At 32.1% G+C, this 16632-nt stretch overlaps 1 protein-coding gene across 1 annotated transcript; it reads right to left on the bottom strand.

Annotated features, from left to right (window-relative positions):
• Positions 1-6252: 6252 nt before the first annotated feature.
• LOC134709859 (beta-1,3-galactosyltransferase brn-like) lies at positions 6253-8779 on the bottom strand. Its single transcript, XM_063569992.1, has one exon. It carries the CDS (start codon positions 7808-7810, stop codon positions 6821-6823), a length of 990 nt encoding a protein of 329 aa, XP_063426062.1. The 5' UTR covers positions 7811-8779; the 3' UTR covers positions 6253-6820.
• Between the last annotated feature and the right edge of the window lie 7853 nt (positions 8780-16632).

The following is a 16632-nucleotide window of genomic DNA, read 5'->3' as shown; positions in this document are numbered from 1 at the left end:
TTTGCGTTATAACGCAAACCTTTGCGATATAACGCAAACATTTGTTTTTTCTTATTTCTTATTTAAGATTCAAAGGAAACAGTAGTTATTAATGGAGGAGGCTGGATATAATAAACTTTATCACCTTTGTAGTAATTGCAAAGTAAACTACTTGAATAATTAGATCATATCAATGACTAATAATGAGCATAATAATATAAGAAGATGTGGTATGAGTGCCAATAATAAAACTCTCCATCTAAGTCACTATTCGTAAAAGTAAACCATCATAGGCCGAATTACGGTCTTCAACACGGAGCATTGGCTCACACTAAACAACAAACTATAAGGTCCCCAAAAACGATATCCAAGTTACTACTAGTATATATATTACAAAGAAAATTGAGTAAATTGAGGTTATACCTAAGAAAAAAATCAACCCTGCTAATATAGCTATAACCGAATATAAATATACTTCCAAAGTAAGCTCTCATTTGAGAACTGTGTAAAGTAGGTTACATTCAAACAAGCTACCCTTTGGCAATAAATGTATAGAATGAAGATGTTTCATTAATAAAATTATGTTCTCTCTATTCAAATTGCTACCCAAGCATCTTAAAAATACTTCATTATATTGAAATGAAAATTCAATGACTTTCTATCAAAGAATCTTGATCATATTCTGAGATTTAAAAAAAATGTTTCCTTATTAATAATTCATTTTAAAGCAGAAAGATCATTTTGTCTATTTGACTTGGAGGTTTCACAATTGTATGACATTATTTTTGATCTTTCAATTTTAATATGACTATATACTATATCTATTTTCTTGTTAAATTATATACTTTTCTGATGCACAAATCAGTCTTAATTTATGTATAATTGCACTTCAATTATTCCATTATTCCTATGCATATTTATTATAATGATTTGGCCTTGTATGTATGTTTCTTTTTTTATCTACTAGTAAATCACATCCGAAATGAATGACAGACGGACATATATACAAAACTTAATGAATAATTGAAATAAAGATGTTTGCGTTATAACGCAAAGGTTTGCGTTATATCGCAAAGGTTTGCGTTATATCGCAAAGGTTTGCGTTATATCGCAAAGGTTCGCGTTATATCGCAAAGGTTTGCGTTATATCGCAAATGTTTGCGTTATAACGCAAAGGTTTGCGTTATAACGCAAAGGTTTGCGTTATATCGCAAAGGTTTGCGTTATAACGCAAAAGGTTTGCGTTAAAACGCAAAGGTTTGCGTTATAACGCAAAGGTTTGCGTTATATCGCAAAGGTTTGCGTTATAACGCAAATGTTTGCGTTATAACGCAAACATAGGAAGAAAAATAAAAAAAATAAATGTGTGGCGCTAATACGCTTCCGTAGTTTAGACACGTTCTTACATTTTTTTCTTTCACGTTCTTCATACTTTTGTGTTTTCGTGACATATACATTTGAGGATAGTGATAAACATTTTCAATGATAAATCGTATGGGAAGAGCTAAATAAGTTCATGAGAGAGAGACAAAAAACACAGTAAAGAGAAATTGATTTTTTTTTTGTTCAAACTACTGAAATCTTTATCAGAAAAGTATACTGTAGTTTAAAGTATGTATTGAACAATGGACATACATTTGAGATTAGTTTTTTATAATTAGAAAAATAACACACATAATTTTGCAATTAGAATATAAAATTATTTTTTTTCTAAACATATCTTCCGCAATTAACGAAAACCTCGGAAAAATGTATAAGAACCTATATGGAAGCAAGTATATAAGTTTATATGTGTTTTCAAATAATTTTCGTAATATGTTTGCGTTATAATGTCAGGAGTTACCAGTGTGATTAATTGGCGACTGATACATTGTGATCGTGTTATTTTTTTTTGTATTCAGTTACGAATCATGGGTTTGATCATAATTATTAATAAAAAAAATGACTGGTATAACTTTTTGTGGACTGTTATCCTGTGAACCTTTCGAAGTAGAAGTCATATTTATAACCCATCGACCTTTTTTCGCGTTGATTTACATATATATTTGCCACTGGACATCAAATATAAATCAATCATCCTCCTTAACGGTGTTATCTGAACACCCAGTGACACATTTTAAATTGCTACATTGTACCTATTGACATGAATATGTGCAACATTCTCATAAAGATATACTGTGTAACGTTCTATGCAGACAGCAATCCAACAATTAACGTTAAAATAGAAATGTATACGACAAATTTGACCTATAGACATAGACAAGTGTCCACAGTTTATTATACATCCTTGACAATTCATTTTAATTTCAGCAGAAGCATACATTGTTCATGATATCGAAATGAACACCAATTCTTTGGCATGTAAACTTTTATTTTGTTTAGTATTAAACTATAAAAGTTATAAGTATTATATTTTACAAAAGCTAGTGCTCCAAAGAGATTGTGTGCAGCCGATTTTTAGTCTGTAAACTGATTCTAATCAATATTTTTTTTTATTACAAATACTATATTAATCGCTTTTATTGTTTAACTAAATAATCATATTGTTACAGAAATGGCTTCATTTAATATGAATAAACTATCATGGTCGTTGACGTTGTGGTGGTCGTCGGTTTTGTTGATGAAGAAAATACATGTGATGATGTGATTATAAAATATAAAAATATATTTCGCTTTACAATGATATAATCGTTCACACACGCTGCAAACGTTCTAAAACGAAATGATTAGCTTCACGCGTTTACCGAACAACACGCTTGATATCATTCTATGTCGTGTATAAACGGAATTGAACACGGAATGTAACACGGAATGAACTCAAACGAAATGAACGAAATGAATGAAATGAATGACACGGAAACGGAATGAACGAAACACGCAAACGGAACGAATGAAAAACGGAGCGAGAACGGAAAAACGGGAAACTTGAGTGGTTCAGTAGCTGTATATTTTCAATTTTCCTTAATTTTGAACCATAGTTCAACAATTCCATTTCATAAAAATTTATAGAAAGTTTATTCCTAGTAATGTAAACCGACTGGAACCCCAATCCAATCCCCATTTTATGCACATGGTGTTTTGAAGAGATGCATCTAGAGATGTGGGAGTACCGTAAAGTATTATGGATGTGTCATCTGCGTTTTGGAAGATAAGTTATTCTGTGTCATCAATTTTAATTCTGTTAATTTCTTTGTTCTTTCTGATTAAAATTCCTAGAATTTCAGAACATGAAAGAAAAATGTAAGGTGATAAAGGATCCCTTGTGTAAAGCCTATTTGAATATCATAGAAATCTGACAGAAAACAGTTTTGAGATACTGATGAGCTTATATGTGTAAAAGGTCTTTATCCAAGGTTTTATAGAGGGTCCAAATTGAAAAAAATATGAATTTCCATGATACGGAATCAAAAGCTTTTCAAAATCTATGAGAAGGAGAAGACCTGGCAAATCATCGAACTCTGAATAGAACAGCATATCATATACAAAACGAGTTTTTTTTCCTCCAATATATCTGTCTGATCATTGGTAATATTAATGGGTAGAACAGATTTTATACGCTCTGCTATACAACTTGATGATAGTTTATATGTTGTATTCAAAAGACTTATTGGTTGCCAATTTTTTATGATATTTGAACTTTGGTGGATAGTTGTGTCATTGGCAATCATATTACATGTCATGATTTTTTTATTATCAATTGCAAAATGGTTTATATTAATTCTATTTTATGCTAGTCATAATCAATATAGACTAGACGTTATTTTAGGGCTAGTCATAAGTAATTACGAATAGACATGTATAATTATTTAGGACGCAAAAACCGCGGAGATTCACTGCTCGTATCGATAATGTTGGTCAAGTCTAGTTTCAAAATCAAACTGTACGCAGCACCACTTATAATTATTGCAACGTGATTAATGTATTATTTGCATTGTATGAATATACTTTTGTTTTAATTGATCAGCGACGTGTATCAAAATCGGGGAAAATGCCGGTTTTGGGAAATCACCTGCAGATCTGATCACATCATTCGAGTCAGAGACGTCTTTGCACCGGACTTGTAAAAAATCGAAAACAACACGTTTTATAATTTCTTGCGTCCGAAGGTCTTTTCTGGATATATCTTCATCAGAAACGCTCAAAGCCAAACATTTGAAATCCGAAGATGTATAAGTACCGAAACCGTTGAAAAGCTATAGGTAAAAAATACCTAAAATAAATAGCCAAATTCATCTAAAGCCAACTTTGCCTGAGGGAGTTGAAACCTTAGTTTCTTAATAATTTCTAAATTTATAAACGGACAATTTTAGTAAAGTTGGTTAAATCATGTCAGTACCGAAATACTGACTACTGAGCTGATGATACCCTCGGGGACTGATAGTCCACCAGCAGAGGTATCGACCCAGTGATGTAAAAAATTGAAAACAATACGTTTAATAATGTCTTCCGTCCGAAGCGCTTTTCTGGATATACTTTCATCAGGAACGCTCAAAGCCAAACATTTGAAACCCGAAGATGTATAAGTACCGAAACCTTCGAAGAGCTTTAGTTTAATAATTCTTAAATAAATAGCCAAATTCATCTAAAGCCAACTTTGCCTGAGGAAGTTGAAACCTTAGTTTTTATTATAATTTCTAACTTTATAGACGGACAATTTTAGTAAAGTTTGTTAAATCATGTCAGTACCGAAATACTGACTACTGAGCTGATGATGCCCGCGGGGACGGATAGTCCACCAGCAGAGGTATCGACCCAGTGACGTAAAAAAATGAAAACAACACGTTTAATAATTTCTTGCGTCCGAAGCGCTTTTCTGGATATACCTTGTAAAATCGACACCAAGTGGCCACAGTGGCAACAGTCACAAAAATATATATCGATTAAGAATGTTAAGAGTAGAATTAAGTTGGAGTATTGTATACATGCTTAGAGTTAACAGAGAGGGCAGCGATATTGACCGCTATTTCTTAATAAAGCTTTCAAATTATGTGTTTCATTGTTCTTAAAAATAATTACTTATGAAGGGATTCCATAGTTTTATGAAAAAGTCGAAACTAGTGAAATAGTAAAGTTGTAGACGTCTTGCATAATTCGCATTTGTTAGTACATGTAAAAGAGGGACGAAAGATACCAAAGGGACAGTCAAACTCATAAATCGAAAATAAAATGACAACGCCATGGCTAAAAATGAAAAGGACACACAGACAAACAATAGTACACATGACACAACATAGAAAACTAAAGAATGAACAACACGAACCCCACCAAAAACTAGGGGAGATCTTAGGTGCTCCAGAAGGGTAAGCAGATCCTGCTCCACATGTGGCACCTGTCGTGTTGCTTATGATATAACAAATCCGGTAAATAGCCTAATTCGGTAGGTCACATTTATGAACGGGAAGGGGATTGTAGTTACGACGTAAAGAACATGTCCGATATAATTTGTGAAACGGTTATTCCATAACGGTCAACCAACTCTTAATAGCGTCCGTAAAATCTACGAAGAGATGATTTCAACTTCACCATTGGGAATTCTTGATTTATAAGCTTCCTTGTGAGCAACAACCCTCTATCAAGAAAATCATGATAGGAAATGCAAGCACGGGAATATCGTATCAATTGGGAGATATATACCCCGTATGCAGGTGCTGCTGGAATGTTGCTACTTAGAAATGGAAAGTTCACAATTGGAAAGCTGAAATCATCTCTTTTGTCGTAAAGTTTTGTTTTCAATCGACCCTCATTGTCAATTTCTAGATATAAGTCAAGATATGAGGCCGAATTAACTGTATCTGTTGTATCCTTAATCTCTAGTTCAATGGGATAGATGCGTTCGACATAGTCACCAAATTTTGAATTATTTAGTGAAAGAACATCATCAATATAGCGGAACGTAGAGTTAAAGGATACTGCTAACTTCTTATCTTTCTTCCTAAGAAGTTCCTGTATGAAGTCAGCCTCATAATAATAAAGAAACAAGTCGGCAAGAACAGGGGCACAATTCGTTTCCATTGGAATGCCGATATTCTGTTGAAAAACACGTCCCCCGAACGTAACAAATATGTTGTCAAGCAAGAAATCGAGCATCTTGATAAGGTCAGTTTCAGAGAATTTTTTTATTGAATCAGAGTGATCCTTTACAAAGTAGGACTATCCCTTCCTAAGACAAGATACTTGTATCTTCGTTGGCCATTCTTTTTTATGAAACAAAGCAATACCAACTCTTTCAATTTGTTTTTTAGTTTGGAATGTGGAATACTTGTTTAAAGTGTAGAAAAGTCAAATGTTTTAATACTATTACAAGATGAAAGAGAGTTAGATTGTATGTACTCTAAAAGATCTTTTTTATATAAGTATCCAGATCTGATTCACGCCACCTCTAGAATAGGCAGTTTCACAATAACTTTGAAGCCCGTCTTTGATGGCTGATAAAATATATAAAAATTTAAACGGAGGTTTCGTGGAGCACTTGGAAGACCCAGCAATATACCGTTGTTTGTAATGACACTTATGCAGTTTAGGTATCCAATACAGTGATGGAAGATCCAGTTCATCATCTTTGGTTGAAATTCCAAAGGAACATAGAACAGACCTATGATTATCCAGGATTTCCTCTATGGTAAGTGTCATGAGGGTATATGTTGGGTTTCTAAGTGAATTGTCAATACCTATTCGTTTATCAAGCAGTTAATGTAATGAGTTTTACACACACAAACGATGTTGTTTGGGGCTTTATCTGTGTGATATTGTCTCTTTGAATAGCATGTTGGTACAAAGAAAGTTTAAAACAATAGCTGGAAATTTCACAATAATTTCACTGTAAACCATATTACTCTCTATACTAATATTCAAAATGAGAGTTTATTGCTTTCCATTCCCTACTCATGATATCGTAACTTTTATAATCCGGACTTGATATCTTATGAATCAATTCACTGCCAGGTACATAAACTGGCAAAAAACCTTCATTATGTTCCACGTTTATATTTAGCATATTTGCTAGTATTCCAATATAAGCATCTTCTATTCTAATAACTTTGGAATAAGGTATCGCTTCCCTTAGTGTTTTTATTACCATCATATTTGTTACTGCTGTTCCTCCAATCAAATATGGAGGCCAGACATCAAACTCATACTCGTTTACTGATATATACCATTTGGAAGAATTGTTGCGATACGGTTTTGCAGAAGTAACTTTAAACCCTACCATTTTCATTTCGAACAATGGTATGCTTTTAATCGCCAAGTTTAAAAGGTTTTGTGGATTGATCATCCTATCATCATCCACGAAATGTATAAACTTTGCCTGGATGTTAATATCACATAACCAAGCAATTGAGAAAACAGTTTTAAACACGAGATTATCATATATATCTTGCATATCGAACTGTAGAATATCTTCGTGATGTTTTGATTCAATATCAATTAATGATTGGAAAGGTTCACTGTATCCGAGGATGAATATCGCCAACGTACGCATTCCTGTGTTGTTGCCCCATGTCTCACGAATGGCGATTCTCTGACTAAAATTCAACACGGAAGATTTTACAAGGTAGATTATATCAACAGATCCGCATATGTGAGATATACATTTCTTTTGGAGCGGATGTTTTAGAAGCCTATAAGAAGAAGTAAGATTATTCAATGGCTGCACTGATGTTTTTGAGGTTTTTCTAATTTGATTTACAATATCCCTCAAGTTTTTGTTGATATACTGCGATTGTTCAAATTCTCTCTCGCTATGTCTTTCCTTCCTATCTTTAATAAAGAATATAATACAAAGACAGCAAAATATATGCCTGAAATAGAAATCAGTAGACTGTTTTAACATTTCTCTACAATATTTTAGACTGCAAAACTAAAACAAAGAATTTCATCTAGTGTCATACTAAAACAACGTAGAAACTAATTATATGAATATACCATTCAAAATTTGAACTTTGAATCAATGCATATTTGTCCATTTGAATGAAAAGTTTGAATATTCAGCTTATAAATGATTTTAAATGAAAATAACACTTTATGAAAGTATGAACTCGGTGATAAGTCTAATTAGGTAGGTCACACTCGAGAAAAATGGGACGGGATTGTAACACATCCTTCGTCATCTTTCCATAACAGTCAACTTTGCATATGCATGCACTATGCATATAGACGTTTGCTATATAGAAATGTTCTCATCTGGGAAGCTAAACTCATCTCTTTTGTCGTAATGTTATGTTTTCAACCGACCCTAATTGTCAATTTCTAGATGTAAGTCAAGATGTGAAGCAGAATTAACTGTATCGGTTGTATTCTTTGTTTTAACATATATAGGTTCGATGGGATAGATGCGTTTATATAATCACGAAACTGAGGATTATTTAGTGGAAGGACATCATATATATATAGCGAATCGTAACGTAAAGGATCATGCTAGCTTCTTTATATTCTCCATTAAAAGATATTACATAAAGACTGCCTCATATAGAATAGAAGTACACTATTAAAGTTCCCAAAACGACGATTGTCTGTTGAAAAACACATCCTCCAAACCTTACAAAGATGTTGTCAATCAAGAAATCAAGTATCATGAAAATTATAATAGATTTGTTTTAACAATAGCGATTTGTTATTAACAAATACTATTTATCCCTCATAATTAATAAGTAATTTTCAGACAATGAAAAAAGGTTGAAATAGGATAAATCCAATTAATCTTTTTGTTTTGAAATTATACTTTTTTTCCATTACAATTTTGCTATTAATGCATCGTCACTGATGAAATAGAAGATGCAATCCTTACACATCACATTATGTTGAAAACATTTTAATCTATGACTTACTTTTTGTAGCATCTGATGATTTTTCGTAACATAATAAACCTTAAATGTGCATTGGTTTTTATTATATATTGCAGTGTAAGGTTGATTGCTTTTCAAAACATTACTGTTAAGCTGCAATGATTTCAAGGATATATTCTTACAGTTTGCAGCTACAGTGATTTTATATTAACTTTAAACCTGCCGAAATCACTAGTCATTTGAGGAAAATATTGTTTCAATTGTTTCAATATTTTCTGACTTTCCCACCTAATAATACATTTTACATAAATCAACAGGTCACACACAGAATTATCAACACGGGGAAATAATTGTCTTGTTTAACTAGCTATAACATACAATTGATGGTCGGTTTAAAAAAAAAGACATACTTATAAGTACTGATGTGATAGAAATATTCTTTATAACTTATTTCATTTGTGCTTAATACAAGTAAACATTTTGAACTTATTTAATTTAATATTTAATTAGTTGCAAACTATTAGAAGAATACAATTTTAGATTATTTTGGATTTGATATATATTTGTCGCTTTTACTGTTGAATATATATTTAAAATTGGTATGTTTAATCAATCGTTAAATACGGGTCAATTACAATATCCACGATCTCCTATATACTATCAAAATATAAGTCTTGGTATATTATTATAGGCTTATATGCAAATAAAATAAATTGAACTCTTTATAACAAAAGGTTAAAAGGCCAAGTTGGTATATTTGAATTGTTTATGTCTATCTCTTTGACCTTTACAAGTTTAATATAGGTGCATATATTAAGATTAATCCATCTATTATACGTGTTTATAATCAACTAATAGTATGGGGCATCGAGATATTTGTAAACTTCTAAATAAAAGACAATTTTTCACGAAACAATATATTATGGTATTAAAAAATGCAAATTCATTTGGATCTTTAATAGGCAGTACAAAAGTAGCATAAATTCCATAGAAAAACAAAAATCCACAGAAAGACAAAGTAATAACTTTTAAAGCATTAATATGCATCTCTGCCCAGGTGGAAAACATTTCGGGTTAAAATCCTAAAAATTTGAAATAATTTCACCTGAACCACGAGAAAGTTGGTTTTATCATTTTTGTTAAGGCGCGTTTGAGGGGCATATTTTGTCTTGAAAATGTGCGAAGCAAAGGTATTTGATATATCATTTCGCTTCAGATTCTACCATTTTATAAGTTTACTCTTCATGTTGATATTTAACATTAAAAATTCACATAAACAAAATTTAATATACGAATCAAAGGAAATACCTAGATAAGATTTGGTCTACTGCAGATGTAAAAACTTGAGATATATTTCTGACTTTAAAAAAATATTTTGGTCCCTCATTTGTAAATCATTCTTCTATTCATGAAATACAACGGTCACTAGCACATCCCTTACATTTTACAAAATACCATTGACGACGTTCATTTCTAATGGATGTTTTATTTGCATATCTGTTGAAAAAATATGTTTGTGTTTTCTATTGTAATTAGTTATTCATATCTGAATTTTTTTTATTTAAGTCCTTCCACGAAATATTTTCATAGAATTTTGTGTTGTTTTTTTTAAGTTTCACAACCCTCCTATACTAATAAAACATTTGTTATTTTCACAAAAGACCAAAAGTACAAAAAATGAATTGGTTTGAAGAGTTGAATTGATAAAGCGTCAAACCTAAAATAGCTTCTATTTTTAGCATTGAATTAGGTTGCGTATGGGGTGATATTTTTTACTAAGAAGAATCCTCACTTATTAGAATATACGAGTTAAACGATTGATCTACATGCAAATTATTAAGAGTCCATTGTGATTAATGGGCTCTGAAAAGTTATATTTTGAGACTTTATCGAACCGCATGTTTATTTGCAAATATGACATAAGAGTTATCATTGATAGACCTATTGAAAAAAAAAACGTAAAACATGTTCATCTTTCAAAAGTATTGTCTGTGTCTGTTAAACAGATGTATTTTATAAACTGTCATACAGGTTTGCACTTGTAAATATAGACAATTCAATTTCCGATAGGAACTCATTCTACTGCTAAACGTGTGCTTCTTTTACTATGAAGTTTCGTATGAATTATACATGAATAGACTAAATAAATAAGTGATTTGGAAAATACGTTGAATGTAAAAAAAGTCATGAGAATTCCGAATGCAATTAGGTTCTATCCGGGTACTCTGGTTCTAATCCGTGGTTAAATCTGGGTTTTTTGGTTCTAAACCTTAGTTCTATCCGGGGTTATCATGGTAACTGGTTCAACATCTGGGTTGTTTGGTTATAGCACCCAAGCTCTTGGTTCCATCTGGGTTCTTTTCTACTGTTGAAGTTGAAGATGGAGAAGATATCCGCAAGTATCCGAATAAAAAGATAAAAAGATAAAGTAGGTAAAATACGCTTAATTTGTTTACTTCATCATACATTTCAGCATCGACGGCAAATGAAGCTTTTTAAGGAATTTATCTTCTCATTTTAATTATTTTGACTAATAAAGCATCGTATAGATAAACATCCTTTTATTTAAATCAGTCAGAACGTTCTGTTCATTTATTTTTCTTTACCCCTTATTTCCGTTAATATTGCTAGAAGTTTTTTTTAAAACCTCCCAATACATGTAAGACATGTCTTTTAATTGGCCAACGATATGTGCATCTAGTCGATTGACGACTTGCATATGTGAAACTTGATTGAGTATTCATTTTCAAGTTCGACTGAATTTTGTTTAATTGGTTTCAGTAATAATGTCAGCAATGATTTGATAAAAATGCATGTGAATTATATGTAATAAACCGTTTCGTTCAAAACAATATGCAAAAAGACATGTAAATTTAAAATGTAAGCTTTAACTACAATAGTAGTTTAAAATTGTGCTATTGAAATATTACAAAAATGTATATATAGAATAAATTTGTCAAATTGACACTCCTTGTGAATATAATCACATATCATTTGCTCAAAATAAAGTAATCAAAATTAAGATTGAATATTTTTATAATAAAATTGTGTGTGTGTTAATGACAGTGCTAGTAGAATGGGTATCACCAGCACAATAGGCATAACTGCTGTAGCGGAGGGAGCACAAAGTGTTACCATCGTCAGTCCGTCCCGAACGTACCAAAAAAAAAAGAGTTCTGTTCTCCTTACTTTATAAAAAAAAGGAAGACGTGGCATGAGTGCCAATGAGAACTCTCCACAAGACCACCAAATGACACAGAAATTAACAATTATAGGTCATCATTATACCTTTCATAACGAGAAAAGCTCCGCATATTCAGCTATAAAAGGCACCGAAATGACAAATGTTACACAATTTAATTCGAACGAGAAAACTAACGGCTTTATTAATATACAAAATATGAACGAAAGCGAATATGTAACACATAAAAAAACGACAACCACTGAATTACAGGCGCCTGACTTGAGACAGGCACATACATACAGAATAAGGTGGGGTTAAACATGTAAACGGGATCACCACCCTCCCCTTTACCTGGGAAAATGCTTATAACCACAAAAAACAAAATCAAATATGAAATTTGGTAGCGTCACTTTGACCCTCATGAGTTATCATGCCCCTATATAAACATAGAAAATGCTGATTTTTTTCGTTTCCGTCCTCTTAAATAAGTTCGTCTAAATCAAATGTTAAATAGACCTCATACGCAATGTTTATTACCTCAAAACACAGATCTATCAATTTCGGTATTGGGAGTCGTCACCTTTACTGTTCATGGTTATAATATGTAAGAAGATGTGGTACGAGTACCAATGATACAAATGTTAACAAGGAACCTTAAGATAGGAAAAATACTTGTAAAAGTAACTTGAATATTTTTTTCAGGATCTCAGTGCAGTTTGGTAACAGACAGTGATATTAGAAGTGACATGTGACCAGACAGACCAGCATAAAAAAGTGTTTAATTAGATTGAGCTCTCTGACTAAGTGTACTTTAAAGGTTCTTTGCACTGAGTTCAGTTTATTGATATGCGTATACTTCTGTGTGAATTTTAAAGATGCATAAACAGATCAAATTTATTCGTTCATAGTGTGTTAATTTACGTTTTTAGATTGAGTTAAGCCTTCCAATAGATATTTTATCGTGTGGGTTTCTATGTTGTGATGTTATGCTATTGTTTCAGAGAGGGTTTGGTACCATTGAAACGTTAAATCCCGCTGCAAATGTTTTCACCTGTCCTAAGTCAGGAATCTGATATACAGTAGTTGTCGTTTGTTTATGTAATTTGTACGTGTTTCTCTTTTCTCGTTTTTTTATATAGATTAGACCGTTGGTTTTCCCGTTTGAATGGTTTTAAACTGGTAATTTCGGGGCCCTTTATAGCATTTTGTTCGGTGTGAGCCAAGGCTCCGTGTTGAAGGCCGTACATTGACCTATAATGGTTTACTTTTATAAATTGTTATTTAGATGGAGAGTTGTCTCATTGGCACTCACACCACATCTTCCTATATCTATCCATATCTACATGTCCATGACATGAAATGTAAGGTAAAATGATTGAAACATTTTGCATTATCCATCACAACTGGCAGCACATGGTACTACTGAAGCAATGAATGTTATCTCTAATTTTTCAAGGAAATTAAAGTATTTAGTTTTCACTTGAACCTAACATTCTTAAACATTGAGAATGGAAATGTGGAATGTGTAAAAGAGACAGTAACATGACAAAAGAGCAGAAAGCAGTCAAAGGCCAGCAATGGGTCTTCAACAAAGCGAGAAAATCCCTCACCCGGAGGCGGGCTTCAGATGACCCCTTAACAACATGTGTACTAGTTCAAACTCTATAACATAAAACTGAATTTACGATTAAAAACATACAAGACAAGTTAGGAGTTAGTATCATACCATCACAAAATATACGTGAACATAACAGGAGTCTATCTGTCAGGCAGCCAATTAGAGAAAGCACAGTTAGATAAAAACAAAATGCTTATTACAAAACATGTATGATGTCAGGTTTTTAAACCTGCACTGCCTACTTAAGAGTACCAAGTACAAATTGCTACTTCATACTTTATTTGGCCTTTAAAACATTTTTTTATTAGAGCGTCACTGATGAGTCTTTAGTAGACGAAACGCGCGTCTGGCGTAAACATAAAGTTTTTATCCTGGTATCTATGATGAGTTTATTTACGACCACTGGGTCGATGCCACTGCTAGTGGAGATTTATTTCCCCGAGGGTATCACAAGCCCAGTAGTCGGCACTTCTGTGTTGACTAGAGTTATCATTGATATGTTTATGGATATGAATTATGATTAAAAAAAAATTAAAATTAGATAAAATAAATGTTCGGCAAATGGTTAATACGTTTAATTTAGGAAGGTAGCAGCCAATGCGCTTTAAAACATTCAGTTGTTGAGATGCTTTACGACAAATATTTTTAATGTGGTGATTAAAATTAAGATGTAGCCAATAATATATGTATACTACTATTTGTTTTAAAAAGCCTTCATCGGGTAAACACGACAAATCAAAGAATTCAACTTTATACATAGCTAATATAGGACAATGGTGTTGATAAAAAATTGCACCACTCCAGACCCTTTTGTTTTCCACATAATTGATATTAACAAGTTCCGGGTCAAATCCGAAACCGATACAAATAGTATATTCACCTGTTACATATTATAACCTTATCTGTACGTTCGGCATCTCACAGACGCACCACCAAACGGTGTATTTAGGATTTGCTACATTGTATACACGGGTCATAATCCCAGGGTTGACACTTTTGTAGTATTTTAATCAGCATGACTTTATTAGATGACAATACGAACAATAAAAATCTAGACTAAAAATAAGGCGTATATCTACAGTTTCCAATTTGTTAGCCGGCATGACCGTGAGACGTAAAACAGCGAATCAAAGAATTCAACTTTATTTATAACTTATAATTATATAGGACAATGCTGTTGATTAAAAATTACTCCATTTCAGGCCCTTTTAATTTCCAAATAATCAATATAACCAATAATTGATAAGTTGCAGGCCGACGGGTTCAAACAGAAAGATTTTGAAAGCATAGAAATGACTTTATCAGATGACAATACCAATACTAAAAATCCAAGCTTAAATAAGGCTTACACATAGATATATACAATTCAGTCACGGACCCCCGATATCACGGGTGTGGTCTAGTGTACTACTATTTTTTTTTTAAAGTGAAAACATAGGGCTGTGCTGCATAATTTCAACTTTTGTATGCATATAACTCTAAAAGTTAAAACTTATACTTAAATTCTGTACTACCCCTACTTTCAATTTGGTAACATTCGAAAGTTATGTCTATACGAGATTAAACACAGTAATCATATCTGGGAACCAGAAGGCAAACAAAACAAAATATGTATGGAAATGAAAGTTCTCCTTAACAGAGATGTGGTTTGTGAAACTTATAAACATCGTTTAATTTTGTTATTTTGGTAAGCGTTAGGTTAGGTTATGTAAAAAAAAAAGTATGAACAGACATACAAAAGTCCAAGGTGTATTCACTTAGGGGAAAATTGACAAAATAAAACGTTAAGCGAATCAATGGCCGGAACGAATGGAAGATAACTTTCACATTCCCTACATGGTGTAGACATTTACCAAAGAAAATGGTGGGTTCAACTTAGTGTTTTAGTCAAATATCCAACTTGTAGGGCAGTTATAAAAGGGTTGATGCAAAAACATAATAGGTTAATTAATTCACTTCTTTTTTATTTGAGATTAAACCCTTATTCATTTCTGATATGAATACAACAAATGATTGATTGAATGGATTAGGGATTATGTACACCTTTGTTTTGTTTATGCTAAACATATGATTTTTTTTCTCATCTTTACTTATATTTGACAATTCGGCTCTTAATCAATACAGGAAAAATGTATCCGTGCTAGCAATGATTTCAATGAAAGAAGCTTTGAATATATTAGATATTAAATAAAAGCAAGTAGAAAAACAGATTTTTTTCAAGTCCATTTAACTTTAACTTCTAGGTTGTGCACGACTTTATTACTCAACTCAAAGTTTTCTGGATTGTATAAATGTTGTCTATAAAATTTTGTTAACAATAACAAGTAACAAAACATGGACAAACAAGTGGGTAGACTATATTTTAAATGTTATAAAGAAAACTCTGTCATATTGTCTATGGATTTGTTAAGGTTTATGTACCCTTCTGTAGCCATTTTTGTATGAACTTTTCAAACTTCAATTATATCAAAACTAAAGATATAATGAATAATAGAGATAGGCCATTTTGTACATATTCCAAGGGGAAACTTGATGCAAAGCATCATTTTTTACTGTTCCATTGCATTTAATAGAAAAAGAGGACTTTGTGGCAAATAAATCAAGATTTTAATAGAAAATCCACAGCCGTTATCCTTGTACTCTCATATTTGGCAATTTGATGACTGATAGATATAGGATTATTGCATGCAGTGCTAGCATTGATTTCCTTAAAATAAGTTTATAAATGTAGTTATTGGTTAAGACAAATATAAATATGGCCAAAATCAAGTACACCTTTTAGGGTGCGCTTGACTTTAGTGACCCAATGTTTTGGAATTTACAGGTTGCTTAGAACTTTTTGTAAAAAAATAAACACTAGCACATCATAGAAAATCAAGTGAGTAATTTATGTTTCAAATTTTATAACAAAAATCTCTGTATTAAAGGCTGTGGATTTTCTATAAAAATCTTGATTTATTTGCCACAAAGTCCTCTTTTTATATCAAATGCAATGATACAGTAAAAAATAATGCTTTGCATCAAGTTTCCCGTTAGAAAATGTCCTGAATGGCCTATCTCTATTATTC

This window comes from Mytilus trossulus, chromosome 1 (genome assembly GCF_036588685.1).
Source record: "Mytilus trossulus isolate FHL-02 chromosome 1, PNRI_Mtr1.1.1.hap1, whole genome shotgun sequence".
NCBI lineage: Eukaryota > Metazoa > Mollusca > Bivalvia > Mytilida > Mytilidae > Mytilus > Mytilus trossulus.
Note: the sequence above shows the minus strand (reverse complement) of the source record. Positions and strands in the feature narration are given on the sequence as shown.

Excerpts from the sequence above, each read along its gene's own strand:
- LOC134709859 (XM_063569992.1), bottom strand. The coding sequence starts at position 7,810 with ATGTTAAAACAGTCTACTGATTTCTATTTCAGGCATATATTTTGCTGT.